Source organism: Phasianus colchicus, chromosome 18 (genome assembly GCF_987193195.1).
Source record: "Phasianus colchicus chromosome 18, bPhaCol1.hap1.1, whole genome shotgun sequence".
NCBI lineage: Eukaryota > Metazoa > Chordata > Aves > Galliformes > Phasianidae > Phasianus > Phasianus colchicus.
The window spans coordinates 2,647,687-2,670,636 of record NC_143453.1 but is presented as its reverse complement, the minus strand read 5'-3'; the positions used below and the strand labels follow the sequence as shown (position 1 = coordinate 2,670,636).

At 49.7% G+C, this 22,950-nt stretch overlaps 1 protein-coding gene across 1 annotated transcript in view; it reads right to left on the bottom strand.

The window, feature by feature from the left end:
• Window positions 1–22,950, bottom strand: part of OSBP2 (oxysterol binding protein 2) — a 60,016-nt gene that overhangs the window by 32,779 nt on the left and 4,287 nt on the right. Inside the window, exon 2 of the mRNA XM_031592158.2 lies at window positions 8,153–8,361. Coding sequence (XP_031448018.1) covers window positions 8,153–8,361 — 209 coding nt within the window. The remainder of the gene's footprint in view (window positions 1–8,152; window positions 8,362–22,950) is intronic.

The following is a 22,950-nucleotide window of genomic DNA, read 5'->3' as shown; positions in this document are numbered from 1 at the left end:
AGTCACCAAAAATGAAAACAAAGGAAACTGAAGAAGCTGAAATGCAAGCAATAGCTGCCTGCAGCCTGCTGAAATAGAGCTGCCTCTGCATGCTTTGCCCCTCAGCCCCATGGCAATGGGCTCCTGGCCCTCCTGGGGCACTCAGCCCCACTGCAGACACCAAAGCCATGGAGCTCACAGAGCAGAACAGGAGCCAACAATACCACTAACACTGACTGCTCTCAGTTACTGACAGCATCACTCAACATGGCTCTGGTTGGCAGCAGTCAGAAGTTCTTCAGCTCTAACAGCACTCAGAGCTTTCTGTTTTCCCCATTCTTAAGCCTCCAGTGCCAACACAACATACCCATCTATCTGGGCAATTTAGGATCCAGAAGACCTGAAAAGTAATCAAGACTTTAGATAGGAGCCCAGAGCTACAGTTCAATTCCACAGGTACTTTTTTCCCCCAGTATTATTCACAACAGGAAACACATTAAATTGGGATGCTAAAAACAGAGCTGGACCACTTGCTAGGATGCCATTAGGAAACAGGGGGGGAAAAAAAATCATATTAAATGAGATGGTTTAAACACCCCCCTGTGTGTCCTCTGAGAGTGCAGTGCTGCATCGTTAGCCTTAAGGGACACACACAGCAGCAGGGTGGGCAGCTCCAGATCCTGCCAGCAGCACAGCCTCAAGTAGCAGGGCCTGGAGACCTAATGCTGAGGTGGTGGGGGAGGCAGGCTCATTTCCTATGAGCAGCTTCACCACCAGAGGGAGATCCTCTCCCTGCAGAGAACAACGCAGAGCTGCCACTACTCCTCAAACACATACTTACAGGCTGAAGCTACCAACTCCTGCAGCAGCAGGCTGGTTTTGGTGCTGGAAGGAAGAGATGAGGACATGGGTTTGCAGAGGGAATGTGCCAGGAGAGGGCAACCTACCGCCGTCGCATGGTTCCAGCACAGCATCTGCATCCTCAGCCTCAAGCTGTGAGCTAATTCTCTGTTTTGCAGATGGGGAACGGAAGCTGATGTGCTCGGGTGCACCAAAAGCAAGGCAGGAGGCCCCCATGCAGCCATTTACTCTTTACTGACTCATTTCTAATTAGCAAGAATTACTATTATTTTCAGACCTAAAAATTGATTTTCCTCCAACAGCATTTTTCTGTGCCAGGAAGAAAAAAAAAAAACCACTTGATAATAACCTTGAAATACACTGAGCTGGAAATGGTTCCCCTTTGGCACATGCCAGGTATCCCCACCACGTTGTTCAGGTCACTTCCAGGTGACACTTACTCAGTTTGAGCCTTGCCCAGCTGCTACATGCTGGGATATGTCAGCATGGGGCCTTACCAGGTGGCAGCAAGGACACAAATGAGGACATGAGCAATGTCCCCACTGCAGCTGGCTTGCTCCTGATCAGACAGACAGCCACCAGCCACAGCATCCCGTTTGGAAAATAAGGGAAGGATGCAAATTCTGACAAGGATGCGATGCTCCTCGCTGTAAGCACACAATTACCATGTGTTTGCTTTGCTTTCTGTCAGACACAGCCTCTGCCAGCTGTAAGCAGGCACACAGCCTGTGCTCAGCACATGCCAAATGCAAGCATACGTGGCTATGGGTGTGTGAATGGGACAGGGCACCAACCAGCAGGTCTGGAAGTACAGAGTAGGCTCAAAGCAGAGCAGAGCTGAGCACGACACAGCAGTCCAGCACTTTGGCGATCAGTACAGCATCACCATCTTCCCAGTTCTGCTGTAAGTGAGCAAAGTGACAGATCAAGCTAATATTAGCAGGTACAGCAAAGCAATGAAACAGCTCATCCTTCCCACTGCTGCCACCCACACCATAAAGCTTTGCAGCCTGTGGGGAGCACACTGCAGCCTGCAGCAGCCGCAGTAACAGCCCAGCCTGCATCCAGGAGATGAGGCACAGCACAGAGGAGTGCAAGGATAGCTATACAAGGCCAATTCATCTTGGCTACAACCTGCACTGGGCTCAGAGCTGCTCTCAGACTCCAGCTAGCAGGGCTCTGATTGCCAACAGAAACTCATATGCTTTACTCTTGGCTCCCCAGAGTTTCTGAGCTTGAGAGTGGGAAAGCATCAGCCAAGTCAGAGCATCCAAACCTGCAGGGATGAAGGACACAGATAAGGCAAAAAGCTATCTGGAGGTCATGCCAAGATCAGACAAAGATGGGAGGAATCAGAAATGCACAAAGGCACATCTGTCCCTGCCTTGCCTGCAGCAGCTCCAGCTCCAAGCCTGTTTGGGGGCTGTGTTGAGCTGCTCTGACCTCAGTGCACCAAACCACCATTGGGAAGTCCCCACTCAATAGACAAAGCCCAGCACTAATGCACAGATGTTACTGCTTCAACCCTTTACAGAGGCAAAGAACAAGCAGGAGCCATTTCTCAGCCAGGAAAGTGACCCCTCCTTTAATTACAAAATTACCAACTCACAGTACTTGCAGCATTTTGCCCATCTTTCCTTTGTCATCGGCTGCTACAGTTGCACAGGAAACTCCTCCAGCTCCAGCACAGAACCACAGGGATGAGGATGCAGCAGCAGAGGTGCCCTACATAGAGCTGCTGAGCTCCTGCAGCAGTGCCAAGCTCCAGTCCTACCTACAAACTGATTTCTGGGCTGCTTTGGGACAGGGGATTCTCACAGATTATATATATACAGAATAATACATTATGACATAATAGATGCATGGGCAAAACAAGGGGAAGGATCAACACCAAATCAAGGAGGTAAGCGTATTGCTCGGGTAATTCTCCTGACATGCAAACAGAGCATAAGAAAACAAGTTCAACACAAGTTACCCCAAAAGGGGGATTTCCTGGGTTGTGAAATACACAAAAATCCTAAACGATTCCTCCAGCTTCCTGATGTTGCAGACTGCTGCTCTCTGCTGCTTAGAACTCTGCATCAGGCAGCTCCAGTGTGAGCAGAAACCACTGCCCAAGCAGGGAAGCGCTGCAGGCTGAGCAGTTCTGGCTGCACAGCCACCTTAACAACTGATTCCATAGAGGGCTTTTCCCACTCTCTCCCCAAAGGTCATGTTTGAGAAGTGAAGGCAAACAGTCAGGGAGCAAAGAGGACACAAACCCAAAGAGCACAGAGGACAGGAGAAGCACACAGAGCTGCTGCAGACAGCCCCAGCAGCAACCTGGCACCACTAAGAGCCATGGCCAGCAGGAAGCTTCGTGCTGCAATGCCAGCATCCTTCGAGTGCAACCCACACCCAACCAGGCACTGATAACAAGAGTTATTATTTCAGGTTTAATATTAGGAAACATCTCTTCTCAGAAAGAGAAGTAACACACTGGCAAAGCTGCCAAGGGAGGTGGTGGGGTCAGTGTCCCTGGAAGCGTTCAATGAACATGGAGATGTGGCACTGAGGGTCATGGTCAATGGGAGTACTGGTGGTATGACCTTAGTGGTCTTTGCCAACCTTAATGGTTCCATGATTATAACAGAGCCTTATCTCACAGGGGATAAATGTGCAGAAGGAAGCTCAAAACTGAGTCCCACAGCTCGGATAGTGACATTGCAACTCACACATGATGACTTCCAGCAGCAGAACAGCACCACCAGCGGGATCAGTCCTTTATGGGCACTGCCAGGGAGACACAGAGACTGCAGGGCCATCCCACAGCCTGAAGAACACACAGGGGAAAGCTGGGGGCCAAGCACCACTGTGAGGTCCTTACAAAAATCCTGCTTGCCCACTTGGAAAAAGAAATACTCCCAAGCTCAAACCAATGAGGGATGACAAAGAGTAGGAAAGCTGAGAGCAGAGCTCCCCAAAAAGAGGAACAAATCCCAAAGCAGCACCAGGCAGAGGAACAGGACAGAAAAACCCCGCAAGGAGGGTGGGAAAAGAGAGAGGTTTGGTGCAGAGAGCCGATGGGAGCCAGCAGTCAAACAGTGAGCTGGGAGAATGAGGCCAACAAGGAGTGTGATTGTCCCAATGGCTGCAGTCAGAGCAGCAGTGCGGGTGTTGGCTGCTGGGGGGCGAGGGAGGGCCCCCACAAAGGGGCAATTCACAGCCAGCCAGGGAGGCTGCAGATGTGTTGCAGCTTCACATTCTCAAGACAAAACGTTTGCTGCAAACAAACTCCTTGGTTAGAAAAGGGGGAAGGGGCAGAAAAACAACAAAACAGCTAAAACATATCCAATAACAAAACTGAAGTTATCAATTCTGCAATTAGAGGAACTGCTCAGCACCCCAAAGGCACTGCGGATGAGCAGGCTGCAGCACATCAAAGCAGCAGAACTGCCCACTGGAAGCCCAGGGGTGGGACAGCAGTTCTGCACTGCTCTGAGCTCCCAAGCCTCCACCCACCTGCAGACGAGCCTCTGCAAGGCTGCTTCCATCATGCCCTGTTTGCTAAGAAAACAGCTGGTTAAGCCAGCAGAATCACAGAACTGCTTAGCTTGGAAGGGAACTTAAAGGAGTGTGGGCAGCAGAGTGTCCCCAAAAGCTTCAGGCTGCTGAGAGCCTGGGTGCAAGCGGGCAGAAATCCAAAGGGTGATGCAATATGGGAAACAGAGTGCTGGAATTATCCAGGGGCTTACATTAATGCAGACAGAGGGTGATTACAGAAAGCTGTGATTTTCAGGGCCGATGAGCAGGCTTTCATGCAGCACTGTGTTGGCTGTTCCCATGGGGAGGATGAGCCAGGTGCCCCTTAGGTGTCACACAGAATGGTGGGGCCTCTCGAGGGCAGAGCAGAGGGGACAATATCCCCCCTGGTCCCGCTGCCACTTCTCAGTTGATGCTGCCCAGGATGCAGTGGTGTGTGAGTTACAAGCATGCCCTGCTGGCTCATCCTCACCAACACGTTCTACAGATAACACTAGAAATACAAATTCCAAATTGGATGAACAGAGGGGCTCACCCAAGCCAGCCCCTTCTTCCCTAACATTACATTATGCATTCATGTTAATGGCATTAAGTGGGACGCTGCCATGGAGAAGAAATGCATGGCAGCAGCTCAGCTCTGTGCTGGCTTCCTGCCCCCCAGCACCCAGCACTACCTGCAGCAGAGAGACAAGGGCAGCAAGCTCCTGTGTCACATCTGTGAGCGCTGCTCATGTCCCAGCTCGTGCCTCATTACCAAAATAGTCTCAGCCCTGCACTGGATACAGAGGAAATCAAATCCCCCTCAATTATGCAGCAGAGGAAGCAGCAACGTCTCCTATCCAACGCTCACTTTGGATATAGGGTTCTCTATTCCTTAAAAATAGAAACAACAAACGGTTCTGTGAAAATGGCATCTCTTCTCAACGCACAGCTCCAGCTAGCTACGGTCCCATTAAAACTGCTTTTGCATGTGTTTAGTTCAAGAAAACCACTGGGGGAACAGACAGCTTTCATCTGCCCCAGAGCCACCCCCAGCAGCTGGTGTCTGCCCAGCCCCCTGTGCCCACAGCAGCCCCACTGAGCAGCTCAAACTGCAGCCCTGCCCCAGCAGCAGCACGCAGCCATGAGCCCTGGAGCTCCCCAGGCATGGCACAAAACCCACAGCTCCCATTCCTTCAGGAAAGAGGGAGTGCAGGATCCCAGCTCACGCTCAGGTTTTATTTCCAGAAGCAACTCAAGTGTGGCTCATCTTTAAAGCATTTCACAAAAAGAGGTCAAGTTCTTTTTTTTTCTTTTTAATTAATTAACATCACACTACTACATTGCTCCTTTTTGAATGCAAGGAAAGGACTTGGCAGGATCTCAGCATGCCAGCAGTGAGCCCACCAGCCCTGCTCTGACCCTTTGAGGAGAAGTTCTCAGGAACCACTACAAATGCCCACGCTGAGCATTTGCCTTCCAGGGCCAGGCTGATGGGGACCTGGGCTGTCAAGATGATGAAGTCCATCCCCAACCCACCCCCACCACCCCCACTGTCCACATACCTCAGTGACACATCTTTATGTTCCATGAACACCTTCAGGGACAGCCTTCCATGGGCAGCCTGTGCCAATACCACTGTGCCACCCTTTTGGAGATTTTCCCTAATATCTAACCTAAACCTCCTCAGCACAACTTGAGGCTGCTATCTCTCATCTAGACAAGCCAGACGGAGCAGATCTTTGTCACTTACAGCAGTTCTGCTGCTGGCTGGGCTGATAGAAGAGCCCAGCATGAGCTGGGTCAGCACCACGGTGAGACAGCGAGCACCACCACCTGAAGTCAGCACTGCTTCTGTGCTGCTCTTCCCTTGAGACCATGGCCTGAGTCAGCTGAAGTCAGAAAGTCAGTACATCCAGAGCCTCAAGACAGCAAGGCTCTGAGTTTGTTACTTTTGTGGAAAGCCAAACCAAAATAACTGCATGCAACTCCACAGGCAACAGCACTGACATCCTCCGAAAGCTTCAGACTGTAGCTCTTGCATTGCACAACCAGCACCCAACAGCCAGAGATGAGATGAACACCAAAGCACGTGCCAACCTCCCCCAGGTGCAAGATCCTGATTCAGACCCATCTCAGCCCCACGAGCAACCTGCACACCCAGCGAGCTCAATGCAGCCATAGCCAGACCCCAGAGATGCCCACATCTCCTCCACCAGCCATACTCCCACCAACGTTTACATACAGTCCAGAGCTGCAAAACCACAGGACAGAGGGTTCAAAATACTTTATGTAATTAAGTCTTAGATACTGGTGCCGCAGAACATGGAGTACTTAAATAATTATGGGAAACGAGGAAACGGCTCACGCACTAATCAACTTCTATATGACCTTGTGGGACAGCTAATTATGCAAAAGTCAGGCCTCACGAGCCCAGGGCTGGGGGCATTCTCCTGCAAGCTGAGTTGTTTATGCTCTTCATTCTACTGTTCTCTATAAAACACGCTGCCTGCACTGTGCTCTGCAGCCAGCATCCAAAACAGCCATCCCATCAATCCAGGGATGGAAACAGGAATGCGCTGCCTTCCAGAAATGCAGGCAAACCAATCTTCTCTTGACTGTGTGTTTTCATAAGCCAGCAGCATTAGGAAGTGCCTACCCTGTGCATGCAGCCTCGGCTCAGAAGAGCTGCACGTCTCATCAAGCACACCCCGTGCTGTGGTTTTGGTGCAGTGCTTCCACCAGGTAGCAGAGGTTTTTCTTGGTGCACTGACCCTTCCTTGGCAGCCATTCTGAAAGCCTGATGGCCACCTTACCGACACACAGAGCAGCAGTTACAGATGTCTCAAAACAGACCTTACCACACTAGCTCACTGTCTCACCTTCACACTCCTCCTTCCTCAGAAGTTTGACGAAGCTATGTTTCCATTATAAGCACAATGGAACAACAGCAGGTACTTACTACATCTCTCCTGCATTCAAGATGAGAGCAGAGAGGTTTTATTTTAGGGCAGCAGGGATGGCTGATTGCCTTTTTAATACACTCATAGCTTTTGCCTTCTGTGATTTGAAGGCACGTTTGTTTGTGGAAGAAAACCAAAAGTGAATCCCAGAAGAGCTATGAACGTTCAAATATTCCTGAAATATTGTTTGTTAAGTGCTTATCAGATCCATTACACAACAGAGCAGTAAAAACGACACTACGAGGGGGAGCATGCATGGTGGTTTGACAGCTTTACATAACACAGTTGTCCCAAATACACACTAATAAATACCAAAGCACAGCTTAGTCTGTGCAGAGGGGAGAAAGACAGTGTGCACAGACAATTACATCTGCGTATCATTCATCTACAGCAATACCCTAAACTAGGGGTGAACAGGAGAGGCACTGCTCTAGGATTTCACTATGAACCAGTGCCTCCAGGGCTGCTGCCTGCTGCAGGGCTTGGTGCCTCCTGCAATGTCCCTCATTCATGCTGCCCAGCCAGGGCCCCAGGAGTAAGGCACATGCATCCTTCCTTCCAGAAGAAGCATCATAAATTCATTTTTACTGGCTCTCTACAATGTCCAGCCACTACCAGGGCTTTAAAGATTGGTGTAAGGCTGCATAACCAGATCGAAAGATGTGTGCTGCATGCAACACTGCTTAAAACCCTTTGTGCTTCAATGGGTATAGTCAACAACTTTAAATTATAGAAGAAATAGTATCTGCTAGGGTTTCTGCACGATATGGCGAGCACAGAGCAGCTGCTTTACAGGGAGGTTTTCTAAAGGATCCAGCTGCATGCCTGCATGCTGAGCTATGCCCTACCTGACTGGTTGTTCCTCATGCGGATGGCTTTTGCCTTGGCCAGCTCCAGTGCCGTGACCCAGCGCTGCCTCTCCACTTCTGAGCTGGCCTTCAGGTGGTAAGTCCTGCCCCCGTTGGACAGCACAATGTTGCACGAGTCCTCGGTGTCGATGTGAGCTGTCGACAGGTTGATGGTCCCACGGCACGTGTGGGCCATCTCCGCCTGCGTCCTGCAAGGGAACAGAGCACAGGGAAAGGTAAGGGATGAAAGGTAACAGCCTCAAGTTGTGTCAGGGAGGATCAGGTTAGATATCAGGAAAAATTCCTTCTCTAGAAGTGGTGATGCGTTGGCACAGGATGCCCAGAGAGGTGGTGGGGTCACTGGCCCTGGAGGCGTTCAAGGAACATGGAGATGTGGCACTGAGGGATGTGGTCAGTGGTACCGTGGGGGTGAGCTGGGGTTGTGCTTGATCTTAAGACCAAGGTCTTTTCCAACCTTAATGATTTTATGATTCAGTGATACTAAAACCATCTGCACCCACCTGGGGTGGCCAACATGCTCCCGTGTGCCCCCAGCCACGTACCACTGGTATTTCTCACTGGCATTGCAGCTCTTCTCCCTCCCCATACCACTCCACCTGCAACAGCTCTGCCTCTCTCCATCTTTTCCCTTCAGTCATTCTCCTATGTGCAAGTTAGATAAGATCTTGCATGCAAAGATATTCATTTGTAAAGCAAATGAGCACAGCACAATTCTTCCACAGCTTTTAGAACACCTTTACAGCTGGAAGGACTGCTGCATACTTCAGTGGGCTCACTCAGCTGAGCACAAACAGCAGGAGGCTTTCCTGGGGCTGAACTCACCAACAATCAACGCTCATTTACCTCAGCCCAGCAAAGCAAGGAGAAGCAGGTATGCTGTTACCATCGCACACAAGTGGCAGAACTCGTGGTTAGGACAAACCTTCCTCCAGATCCTTACTCAGGGATCAGGCTTCTCATTCACCCCCCCCACAGCAGGCACAGCCCATGCCTGCCTGCAGCAGCACCTCCAGGATGGATGGGATGGGGCTGAGATGTGGGCCCACGAGAACCTGAATGAGGTTCAACAAGGCCAAGTGTAAGGAGGGTCAGGACAATCCCAGGTATGCATACAGACTGGAAGAACTCCTTGACAACATCCCTGCTGACTGGACGTGCAAAGACTGGATGTGTCAAAGGCTCTTGGGCACGAAGATAAATGCTTAAGTAGACCCAAAAACCAATTCCACACCCACTGCAGCATTTACAGCTTCCGAAAATAGCCCTGCAAGCACTCAGCCCAGGAGTCCCATCATCTCTGCACCAGCCTGCAGTGCCAGCAATGCCAATCCCAGCATAGGGCAGGGAGAGCTGCTGCCAGCTCCTGCCCAGGGCTGCCTGCTCTCAGATGGGGCTGCAGACACCACAACCCCATCCCTCAGCCCATAGGGCTGAGCCAAGCCCCGTCCACAGGAGCAAATCAGAGTGTTTTCTGATTGAAAGATGGGTACAGAACAGCAGGACAAAAGGCTCGTGTAGTTCCAGGTGGCTCTCATCTGAATCATTCCCAGAGTCCTCTTCCCCAGACAGACACCTGTTGGAATTGAGATGTCTCACAATAATTAGATGGATTCCTCTAACATTTCAGCAGAACACTTACTAGGTGGTTGCTCACTGAATTGCAGGAGGAATAACAGGAATTGATAGGAATTTCTTTCAACAGGAATGGCTCCTTTATTTCCCCCCAGGCCAGTGGCACCATCCTTCCTCAGGAAAGCCCCAGTTCTGGCAGCTTCAACTCCTGAAGACAGTGGCATGGCAGAAATACTCAGGGGTTTCACTTACCAGGAGGTACTAAAGAGCATCACACAGCTGTTGATGAAGGAAAACCATTGTGAGAGATGGCAAAGCACAATGCAAGGCAAGGGCAGTGCTCCTCAAGCTTGAACGCTTGAAAAGAACCAGGCACAACCTTCCTAGAAGGGATGGATCATCCTCACCTGATTTCAGGCACCCAGCTGTGCAGATGGCTTTGCTGCTCCCTACAGGGCAATGCCACATCTCTTCTATCACTGACCCTCCATGTGCAGAATGCTGTCTCCATCCAGCTTCACACTGTCAAAATTTCCATTTATTCCTCTCTCCCACACTCACAAGCTCCCTCCACCCGCATCAGCAGCCATCGTTCTCCTGCCCAGCCCCTCTCATCCCCGGGTCACCACTGGCTCCACCATAGATGAGGTGAAGTGACTGCTGGCCACAACATCTCAACCACTTCAGTCACATCTCTGAAGCTGGGAGCAGAATAAACCATCAACTGCTGTGCAGCAGAAATGCTCCCAGAGGCACACAATCCTGCTCATACCAACAGCAGGATGGGCACAAGGCATCCCTACCAGGGCCAGGAGCATCTCACCTCTTCCCAGATGGTTCTAAGTAGTTTTCCAACTGCTTCCTTCTCTGCAAACTTCAGCATGGCTGTCATAACAACACATCACCAAGGCAGGGGTGCGTGGAGCTGCATCCCAACCTGGTACACAGACAGGATCAGTAAGAGCCACCCTGCATCACAAGCAACAGCATCCCCAGGGCTTTCCTCACCTACTCAGCCCTGGCACTGCTTTGCAGGCTCCACGTGCAGACAGAAGCCTTGCAGGAAGGAAAGCCCCCTGGCACCTCCTCAGTGTGAAGTTCAAACCCAGAGATGCAGTGTGGCAACGTTTGTCTGCAGGAGGGGTGCTCTGGCTCAAAACAAAGCCAAGCACTGAAATTCATTGCCGGAGTCATTCACCTCGTGATGCAGCATGTACTGGCATTCTCCCAGGAGGGATTACTTTTCACTTCGAAAAAACAGCTAAAATGATTTTCTCTTACACAGAAAACAAAGGTCTCCAAGGTGACTTCACTAAATTAAGTCCCATAACTCAGCCCTGCCCTCCCACCCAAGAAAAGCAATTGGGTACAGGATTCTGTTCTTCAAGCTATCTCACCTCTCAGCACCAATCTGCACGGGAAATCAATTGCTATCACTCAGCACCCACACACGAGGCAGGCACCTGACCCAGCTCCCAGCCAACAAGCCATTTCCTCTGTCCGCATGCAGAAAATACGAGGTGCCCTTCAGAAGCACTCGTGTTCAGCTGGATCTGCTTATTCACCGCCAGCAGCTCAACTATTGCATAACGTGATCCGGGGCAGATTTTGTGATTCTTCACTTTCTGCAATAATCCGAAAGCTGCACATATGGGAAAACACGTGGGCAGGCTGCAAGGGGCCAAACTGGGGTTCAGCACAAGCAGAGGTGGATGCTGCTGGGATCTTCTGCTGCTCAGAACAAAGCTCTTATTGAATTCAGGGATGTAAAATCATAGCTGTGCACGGCGTGCAAGGCATATGGCAGACAACAAGAGAAGCTGTTAAGGTTACTTTAATACCACAGATCTAAATACACAGAGCTTAACGAGACAACTCTGCACTTTTGGCTACGCAGAGAGATCTCCCATGTAAAACACCTGCAGTCTCATTCTTAGCATCTCTCATCTCACAACCTGGCAGATGAGGTAAAACAGAAAAGAGCAAATTGTGATGTAAAGGCCTCCTTGCTCGTTCTGGAGGAACACCTGAGCCACATCCAGTGCTCCAGAGTTACACAAGAGAAAGATGCTCTCACTTTGCAATGACTGAATTTCACTGCTGCATAATAAGAGCTCAGATTTAGCAACAGAGTAAAGGCCAAAGGAAAAAAAAAAAAAAGGATTAAGTTTTTCCACCTAGTAGCTCTGCAGCTTCGGTTTGGTGACATCACAGCTTTATACGTGGCAGCCAAAGGTTCTGCTTTAATGCTGGCAAGATGCTGCTGTGCTCCGTGACTTCAACAGTGCAGCTCTGCAGGGTGTTAATAGGAGGCAGCAAGCAGTGCAAGCACCGGGTCACGCTCTGCCCCCAGGTACTCCTTGCTTACAGCAAGCAAGGATGATGGATGCTTGGGGCTAAGCTGCTCTGTGCTGGGGCCATCGCTGCTGCCCTCTGAAAATTCAGCCTCTTGAAACCGTGCAAGCCACCCTAGTTTAGGAAGGAGTGCCTACACTGCATGTGCATCCCAAGAAGCTACAGAGAGAATATCAGGGAACATCCCAACTGGAAGGGGCTCCTGCAGCAGTATGTATGAGACATTGCCTTGCTGGTTCCCTCCCCTGAGCAGAGCTGAGCACCACCTCACCCCTTGCAGCTCGGTTTCTCCTTTCCCCCAGCAGCACACACACCATCCCAGTGAGCACAGGCTCAGGGTGAGCTTCTGAACTGCTGTGGCTGCAAATGTATTTTGGTGCAGCTGAGCTCAGTGGGTACAGCACACGTAGGGACCTCATTATGTTACATTCAGCTTCACGCTGGCGAGTTAGTTCTTTAAACTGGGTTATCCACAGCAAGACACTACACAAACACTGAGCTGAGACTTTTTCCCTATGCTGAAAGGGTCACTACTGCCTGCTCCTGTGTTCCTGGCACCACTCTATCACTAAGCATCACCACAGACAGACCCAAACACAAGTTAAGGTACACCCATGGCAATGACCTCTGCAATATGCTCACCCTGTCCTCCGAGAGATATCACCTCTATGAGATCAAAACCATTTACCTGCTGTAAGCCTGAACAACCAACAGCCCCACATCCCAAACGCTGCATCCCCTTTCCATCACTCTCACAGCATTCAGGTGATTCCGAGGCAGAGAACAGACTGTCACAGATCAGCATCACCCATCGATGAACTGGAGCCTACCTCTTGGTTCCTCAGTATTTAACCCACACAGCCTCTGTTTTTTTTCAGCGTGCAGATGTGCTGGGCTCAACTATTTCTCCCATTGGGACAGAATGCTGCAGAAGAAATGCAGTTAGCACAGCATGGCTGCTGCAGGACTCCCTCCCTCAGCCTGCAGGAGAGCTTTTGGCAGATGGCTGAGGTCACACTGAGATTAGCAGCTCCGGAATATTGCCCACACCCATCAGCTTTTGAAAGCAGAAAATGAAAGCAATGCAACTCTTCCATAGGGAGCCATGTGACATGGCACATACTTGGAAAGAACTTCCCAAGTAGAAGGAATTGAAGAGCATGTCACTGAGCATGGTTCTGTTAGCAGCCACGGATCAGATCAGGGCTTACCAAGCTGAGCCTCGGCCAAGCCTTCTGCTGGCACTTTTGGTGCATTTCCCCTGAGAGAAGGAAGGAAATCCGGGTGTGAAAGTCCCAAAGGAGAAGTGTGCATCTCTGTATCTGGGAGAAGCAGAGGCCAAGTCATCGCTGGAGCCAGGGGTGCACAGCCAAGCAGGGTGCAGGACTGCTGCTGGTGGCTCCTTGTGACTCAAGAGCAGGAAAAGAATCAAACCAAAGAGCTTTCAAAAAGCATTCAGGCAATCATTCATGAATCTGAGCACAGATAACTGTCACCCATTCTCAAAGTCCTGCCTGGGGATGGAGGGAGGGTAACAAACCCATGGGGAGAGCAAAGGTTCAGACTGAAACTTGCTTCAGAAGATGCCTCGGCGTTTAATTGCCTGACTAAAAAGCCACATGCAGAAGATACTGCTTCCATTATTAACCTGGAGAATATTTTTAGCCCAATGATTTTTTATTTTTTTTTTTGAAGCAAGAGAAATGAAAGAATAGCAGAAATCCCACACCTATGTCCCAGGGATGCTGCATGGCAGCAGGAAGCCCAGAACACACCAGCATGACCTCCCATTCACATGGCTGATGTTAGAGATGCCAGCACAAACACCAAACTCCTTGGCATTCTCAGCCTCCCTCAGCTCAAGGAAGAAGGATTTTTTACATCAATTCCAGAGCAAAGGGCCCAAGAGAAAGCCTGTGAGCTTCCCCAGCTCCCAGGGCAGGCAGTACACACACCCAGCACAGCACAAGCTTGCTCAGCACATCTCACACGAACCACAAGCTCCGCATGACAAACAGCTGAGATTTATTTTTTTTTCCTTCTTCCTCTTTTTCTTTTCACCAAACCTACCACATTTGCAAACAAAACCCAAACAAGCATATGGCAAGGGTTGGACCGAGATTCCTGCAAAAAGACTCCGTTTGCTTTGATTTACGGGCTGATTAATCCGCAAGTGGCCACAGTGGGGATGGGGACAGATTAATGACAATCAGGTTGCAGGGGAAAACAACCAACAAAACCAGGCTGTTGTCCCAGAGCACTGTTGTGTCACAGCAGCAGGCTGCAGCCAGCAGTGTTGAGGTTGGATCTGCACAGCCTGAAAGCTCTCCTCCAAACAGAGGGGTGCAGGGACAGCTCCAGGATTTGGATGCTCAAGTTTATTTGCAGCACCCACCGCTGTGCAGAGAAATGCTTTGCAAGGAAACAACACCTGTCTGCATCGTATCATTTACAAACAGGAGTTGTCTCTCCTCACAGCACCTTCTTCCCAAGAGGAGAAAAGACACATGGGGAACGTGGGGAGGTGATTTGTCACGGTGACATCCTCAGCCACAGCCTCAGCACAGAGGACGAGGCACCGCATCCATCACAGATGCTGCACAGAGGCTGCAGGCAGAACCTCAGCAGTGCATTCTGCCTATGTCAGCACTGCCCAGCCCACGGCCTCTCCAACGCCAGCCACAAACCTTGGAATGGATGCAGATCTAATGGATGGGGAGAGCAAGGGAACTTGAGAGCTGCTAAGCTGACGTGTCTCTGAAGACCCAGACTGCCCCATTCCCTGCAGCACTTAGGGCCAGGCTGGAGGGGGGGCAACCAGCCTCACAGCACAGGCTGAGGGGCTGTACAGTCCCTTCCAACCCAAGCATACAGTGATTCCATGACAAATAAATGCAAACAACTCCCAGCTCTTTCCAGCACAAAGCTCCTTCCCCCAACTCCATAAGAGGGATGTTCTGCTTCCCCAGGGCTCCCACCCCACACAGAAAGACACTGTGGAAGCAATCTATTCCCACATGCACACTTCAGGGTTGCCATCTGTAACACACATCACTCTCTGGTAGGCACAGTGCAGACATTCTGCCAAGGAAGCCTCAGCAGTGGCCAACAGGGAAAAAAAAACTCAGTTTTCTTTGCTCAGAAAACAAAAGGAGCAGCCAAGTGGCATTTGGGTTACCACTGAGCTCCAGCTCCTCCCTCCAAGCCTGCTATCTCCATTTAACCACTGGTGACACCAGCAGTGGCCACAGGTGATAAGTGATAAGTGTATCACTGTCACCATGGGCTCGCAGGGTGCCATCCCCTTGCTCTGCATGGGGAAGGTGCTCTGTGCTGCTATGACTGAATCTGAGAAGTTCACAGGGCCCTTAAATGTTATGGGTCTGAGGCAGTGTGCATAGCAAGGTTTTAATTCATAGTGTTTTAGATCCTTCTCCATCCAAGAAAGGGCTCCAACAACACTCTGGCCACAAATAGGTGCACAGTATGGCTGCTCTCCTTCACACCAGGTTCTTCCCAGTTAGCAGGATCTTACCTGTACGTCCCAAACTCTGTGTTAGAAATGAGTTCCAGTAACTGCAATGCCTAAACAGAAGTGGCAAACCACAGCCCACACTGTGCAGCCCTGCAGGGCAGGTGATGCAGCCCACAAGGGCTCAGCTTTCAGAGGGCACTGATACAAACCCCATCACCATTTTTCAAAATGCCAAATCACCTCAGTTGACCATTTTTTCCTAAGCAAAAAGGCTGCAGATCCCCCACACACACAAAGAAAACACAGCAAATCAAGATTTGTGGGTAGCACTGCCACTAAGTATGCTGTCTCAGTTAAACACTGATGGAAGGTCTGGTCCAGACCCCATCACGTGGGCAGGAGTTGGCTTACAAACGGCGAGACGCGTGAATTACATGTCTGGTGGCTCTGTTTTAAGCAAGAATGAACAAATTACCATACACAAGGTTAATTTGACAAATGCTCTTATTGCACAAGAACGCTGACATAAATGCAACCCAGCAGACGTGAGCCTCAGGCAGTAATTGTGCTTGTTACTGCCGCAGCCTTTAAGTTTGCACTGGCCTTTTGGCCCTTGGAAATGGTGTTAAATGATCAGGATAAAGCCACAGTCATCTCCTGTTTGCATTTTCTCACCACCACGTCTGAGAGCATAAGAGTGCACAGGGCACAGCACAGCCAATAGAAGGCAGACATTGTGTTCTTATCCCACTGATGTGCATCCATAACGATATTCAGACTGCTAAGGATGCCCCTGGCTTTTCAGATTACAAAGGTTTGGGGGCACGTTTGAGCACAAGTCTCATCCATTCTTGCTCAGACCCAATGTGGACAGAAGAGCTTCATCCCAAGAATGTTTCTCCTGCTGCGAGCTGCTGCCCTTATGCAAGATGCAGTTGATGTCAATGCTTTCAGTACCAATTTCCCTTTGGAGATGCTGTGAATGAATTACAGCCCACAACTTCCAACACTGAAGATCACTTTAAAGTCAGTACTTTTCTTTTTGCCAGCTTTGAAACAGCACTAAAACCATAGCAAGGAATTCCTGTCTGGATGAGCTACTACTTCTAGATACATACTTGATTAGGAAAGGTGAACTGGGTGTAGAACCCACATCGTTTGGGTAAAAGGCAAAGCTAGATCACTGCATTTAGAACCAAACCACACAGCTGCTGGGCTCAGCTCACATCCAGCTCTTTGGGCAGCTGGCACAAAGCTATTGCCTGAGCAGAAGAAGAATGCATGAGCTCAAAAACCAAGATAAGTTATGTCCATGATCTCCACTATAATCCCTGCAGATGGTCAGATTTACAGGCTCACCCCTGCATCCTTTGGGACAGGTTCCTGGGAAGCACAGAGGTTAGCAATTCAGTGAACAGCATTTCTTTCCCCATAGAACTGATGAAACAGAAAGAAAATGCAAGAACTTAACCCATGGCTGCAATGTGAGTGCCTGGGGCAGTATAACGCAATGTGAGATCTTTCCCATTCCTTATGACACTGCCCAAAAAATAAAAAAAAAAAATTGGCAGCTGGCTTTTCAGCCGCTGGAGATGCCAAGAGCTTTTTTAAAATAGAAATCAGGAGTTAACTGCTTACTGGCCCATGATTCAGCCTAGCAGATCCAAGAGATCTGGCAGATCTTGCAGATGCCCAGGTGACCTTGCCCAGCTGATCTCAAGGGCTTTCCCTGCAGTACCAAACACCCCAAACATGTCTTTCATTATCGATGTCTTGAGATTTACTTCCTCAAGTCCCACCTGTCATCAGCTTCCATCAGGAGTCTCTGCTCAGGGTCAGGCAAGGATGAAACACAGGGGGAAAAGGCCCAATGGTTAGAGCAAGGCATTAACTGATCAGTGACAGAGCACCAAAATAAGGAGCACTGAGTGAGACCCACACTCCCCCTCTGTCTCCATGCAGGAATACACAGCCTCACAGAGCACACACAGGTCACACACGCCTTCAGAAATTCATCTTGGGAATCTGAGTCATGCCACACTCTGCATTGGCATCAGTGCTGATGGGCAGTGTATTTGCTGCAGAAATCCTTTGAATATTGATCATGGTTAGCAGGAACAGAAAAGTTCCCAAGGGGAAAAAGCAAAGCCAACCGCCTTCACAAGGAGCTGCTCTCACCTAGAAAAGGGTGAGTTAGAGTGAATTTCCCAATTGCTCAAACCAGACAATCAGTGTTACCCCAGCATACTGTTTTGCAAGAAACCCCTTGGAGCAATAAGATGCTTACGGGGCCTTACATGCAGTTCTTATAGCTGCTTCAGCACAGCCTGAGATCTACTGCCTGCTCTCATCTGGGCACTCACCTGGAGGACAGCATCACTGTCCTAGGAGGTGCTCAAGAACAGTGAGGATGTGGCACTGAGGGACGTGGTCAGTGGACGTGGGGTTGGACTCGAGCATCTTAAAAGTCTTTTCCAACCTTAACAATTCCACGATTTTAAGTCTGACCCGCTCCTAGGGGATGAGCTCTGTGAGTGGATATTTGTTCTTCCTAATTAGGAGAGTTCAACTGGCCAAAGCAAGCAATGCACTACCATACACAGGGGCAGTGACCCGCTCAATTTGTCAGTGCAGAAAAAAAAACAAGTGAAAACAGGAAAAAGTAGAAAGCTATTTGCTATGTGCACTGTCTGACACCAGCACATCAATGGAAGCTTCTCCAACATGTTATGAGATTACAGTCACACCTCTGAAAACAAATGTTGGCAAGCAGAGCTCAGCACTGGAAGGAAATCACACACTCCAATTCCAGCAAAAAAAAAAAAAGCCTACCTAGCACCACGGGTCTTTTGTGCTTGGAAAAGCATCCCACAAAACCTCCAGTTCCTGCAGGAGGTTGGAGTATTCCCCCATTGCATGTGTTGGTGTGGAGGACAGCAGGTGGAAGAACAGCTGGAGTCACAGTGACAAGGAGGAGGTTTCGTACTGCTGGGAGAGATGGATCTCAAGGGCAAAAGGAAGGCTGTCATGTGCAGCAGAAGGAGGGCTGCTGTAGGAAACCTTCCCACAGCCCCAGAACAACACAGAGAAAGTGCACATCAGTGAAAAAGCAGCAAAATACTTTTTTTTTTTTTTTTCCTCCCCAAGAAAGGAAGTTAGATTACCTGAAGATCAAGAGGAGAAAACCAAGCTGTCAGGACTGCAACGCTTGCACGCAGGAGCAGATTCTTTTTATAGAGATCTGGCACAGCAGAAACATTCCTCTTGAGGTTTTACTGAAGATACAAAAGGTGCACTTAGCACTGAGCAGCACGACGTGCCCTCGCTCATCTCAATCACACGAGCACACTGAAACCAGACGGCGATTTTAAGCATCTCTCCCAGGCTTTCACTCCTCTGGCTATAAACTCTCCCTTAATACATCACACATTACCACAGCCCTGTTCTCTTTGCTCTCTTACAAAGCCAACAAACCCCTACCATGTTTTCTCCCTTTAGAAACTAAAGCAAAAACCATTTGAGGCAAAAGACAGCTTTGGAAGACAGGGTGGCTCTCAGCACTGGGGTGCTGTGCTTCCCATCCTTCTTCCATTAAAGCCTTGCTGAGCAGCCGCCATCCATCACAGCCAGCTGCAGCAGCATAAAGCCTGACCAATAAACCCTCTCTCAGTGTTTTTCATGGGCATGAAGTGCACTTGAAGGCTGTTCCTGCTGGCAGGGTGTAGGCTCACCGTAACACCTACACGGGGTGTGACAGCACTCGGTGAGGTGCACATGAAATCAGTGCAGATTAACCAGCAGCTCCATAAATAAACCCCAACCGTAAACTAGAAACACACCTGATAACAACAGAATTTACTTGCACAACACAGGGGACATTGCAGCTGACAGCAGCTCATGCAGCAGCAGCAAGGAGAGCCCACAGCTTTGCACTCCCAGCTTCGCTGCAGATGTGCCACCACCATCCTGCAGTGTTCGGAGCTGAACTCATACAACCAGATCATACAGAAGACTTTCCTCCTGTTCCCATCAGCAGACACAGCCCGCACGTTGATATGCCTGCTTACAGCTGTTGTGCATTGGGAAATGAAAAGCAAAAGCCTTGCTCCCATGTCACATTTTGAGCGAGTGACATCACAGCAGCGCTTCGCAAGGGATGGCAGGTCATGTATTAACCTGTGATGCTCACAAACTGGAAAAGCCCAAGGTATTCAACACTGCACTGTAAAGGCATCCCAGGGCTGCAGATGTTCTCACCTGTGTGCTCGTGTCTGTGTAGCTGCTGGGACATGGCAGAGTTCCTATCCTTCAGCTCCTGAAGTAAACCGTGCTCCTAAGGGATGTGAGCCCAGCCAGGTCTACGATCCCCATCCATTCCAGCAGAATTCTGTATTTAAACACCCTTTAATGAAACCACAATACACCAGCAAGGCAGTTTAATCACATCCTAAATGCATGCATTTGTATTGGCTTGTTAACACCCAACTATCAGACAGGAGCCCTTCTTCTGGTCTGACTTTTAACTTTAGGAAAAAAAACTACCAAATGGAAGGAAAAAAAAAAAAGCAGAAGAGCTGCAAACACTGCAGGAACCACTGCTGCTAAGCTTGGGCTGGAGCAGTTTGATGAGCACTGCTTGTTTCTACAAAACTAAACTCTCAGCACTATTAAAAGATCCACTTCAGAGCAGGCACAGAGCACACAGTGCAGTTACATTGCTTGAACCACACTGAACCCCCACCACCACCAAAGCAGCTTTTCAGACTTACAGCGGACCCTGCTTATTTCCCAACCAAATGCACAGCAGCAAGGCCCAGCCATTACAAGGTACACCTCTATGGGCACTCCTATCCCACATCTGTGTCACAATTTGAGCCTCACCCACAGAGAGAGCAGAGCAGGAACAACACAAGGATAGAACCGTATGTTAACAGTGATTAGGTGGCACCTTGGGATGCCCTCAAGTGCAACCTGCTCTGTGCAGGAGCAACCAGACTGGGCTGCTCAGCACCCTATGGAGCCAGAGTTTGAGCAGCACCAGGAATGCACTGCAGGGCCCCAGTGCTTGGCCCCTATCTCCAATGAAAACCCACCTCCTGGATTTCCCACCTGATGGTGCACTTTCTAGCACAGCAGCCCCTCTGCCCTGTTTGTACCAGCCACAGACTTGCTGTGATTGCACCACTGATAAAGACACTCCAAAGCAAATACTGGGACTAGTATTGTGTAACCTGGTACCTATAAAAAAAAATCACGTTACATGACCAAGCACTTAACACATATCCAGCCACACAGCACTCCCAATCGATCCTTAGTGATACAGCTGCTGTGAACAGCAAACAGCTTCAACAGGAGGCCCACGCATTGTCTCAAGACAAAGAAAGGAAAGATACAAACCAACAATAGGAGCTGAGAGCGTGCAGTGCACATTCAATTTAAATTACACAAGACTAAGACGATTCTGTCACCTTCTGTACCATTTCCATGAAAGATGTAGCAACCTACCAGCAGCATAAAAATGAAAGACGACTTCAGGCAAAATGGCTTTTGGTTTGAGAACTGCCTTACCTCCTGCTGCTTTCAGAAATTACATCCCAGGAGAGGCTGAGATGGGAGCCTGCAGCAGTCTCGCAGCAACGCAGATACATAAGCAGCAGGGAAAGGAAAAACTGCTTGGATGAAGCAGTGTATTAGTTTCACCTGACCACACATAATAAACCTGTAGCACTTTCTGCTCCACAAGATCTGCTGAGTAACACCTAAGTGGTAACACGGGAACAATAAATGGCAAATGCAGAGCTCACAGCATCAGTCAGAGTAAGGATGTGTGTGCACACACCTACGCACGTGGAAACAGCAATGCTTGACGGTATCCATCCTAATAACAAAGGATGGGGCTTCTGAGGCATGCGGGCCCTACACCTGACCACGATAGGGTCAGGAGGGCCTCCAAAAAGGATTCAATGAAGGAGTTCACCTTTGGTTTAACTCCTAACGAGCTGCAGGCTCAGGTGGCACCGCTCACCTGCTGCACATTGCAAGGCAGAAAGATGCTCGTTGAAGCACATGCTCCACTCTTGTCCATGATTCACCCCGAGACAAGAGGCACTCTGTCCTGCCAGCAGGAGCCCTGCGAGCTGCTCTGAGCCATGACCTGCGTGCTTTCCATGCCTCCAACAAGGGCCATCACCCTCCACAATCACAGGAGACCTGAAAAAAAGAGAGGTTGTGCACACACACAGGGCAGGCATTGGCTACGAGCAGCCCTGCTGTGTCCTGGCACCTGGCTGCCCACTGCCAGCACACAGCACCATGTGGCTGTGCTGAGGAAAAGGGCCCTTCTCCCTTCATTAACAACGCAGCCACGCTGCTGAGGCATCCACACCAACCCCCAACCCAAAGGAAGGAGGTCTTCTGCATACAGCAGTAGGTGTAAAGGACATCATTTTCTGCTCTGCTCCTTATAAAGTGCTGAGCAGAAACCTTTAGCTGCTAATAACAGATTTTAGGCATCGCTGCTTCACGTTAAAGAAGGAAAAGCAAGGCACCGACTCCTACAGCACCATATTTATCTTCCCATGCAGTGCAGAAACCACTCCAACCCGCTGTGCATGCCTGCACAGTGCTCTTTATCTAGAAAGACATGGAGAATTAAGACTATTTTTAGGAAACGAAGGCCCTCCTCCACAGTCACAGTGGGGACACACATCTATTCAGTCGTGATTTCAGAGCAGGAATATCCTATCTTGAAGAGCAAGATTTAAAAGGAAAGGCAAAAAAAAAAGAAAAAGCTCAGGAAGGTTGACAGAAACACAGCGTGGCCCAAAGGAACGTGAAGGGCTGCTGGGTGCACACAGCTGCTGCACCGAGCCTGACAGCTCACTCCTGACATGCACACGTAAGCCAGACTGCACACTTACACTGCAGAATTTCCTCGCAGCACATGTAAATGCTGAGCAGCACGACGCAACGCTGCGTGACCAGGAGCGAGGAGCCAAGGGGACGTGCTCTGCTTCCTGCTGCCAGCCGAGCTGTGCCAACAGCCCCGCCGTACCATGCTCTTCAAATTGGCTTTTTTTTTTTTTTCTTCTTAATTCTGAAGTTGATGTTTGCAGGGCCCGGAGGCTCAGCACACGCAGCTGTGTGAGTCAGCAGTGGCTGACCCAGGAGCAGCACAGCCAGCCCCGGCTGCAGTCGTCAGACAAAGAGAAATGAAGCCATTAATTATTAAACAAGCTTCTCCATCAAAACCAAACAAAGGTTGGTATAAAGTGTATCAAGGGCCCTGCCAAGCTGATGGAGGAACGATTAAAATAATTGAACGGCATAACGAAGACTTGATGGGGAATCTAACACCTCCACCAGCCCCATCTTC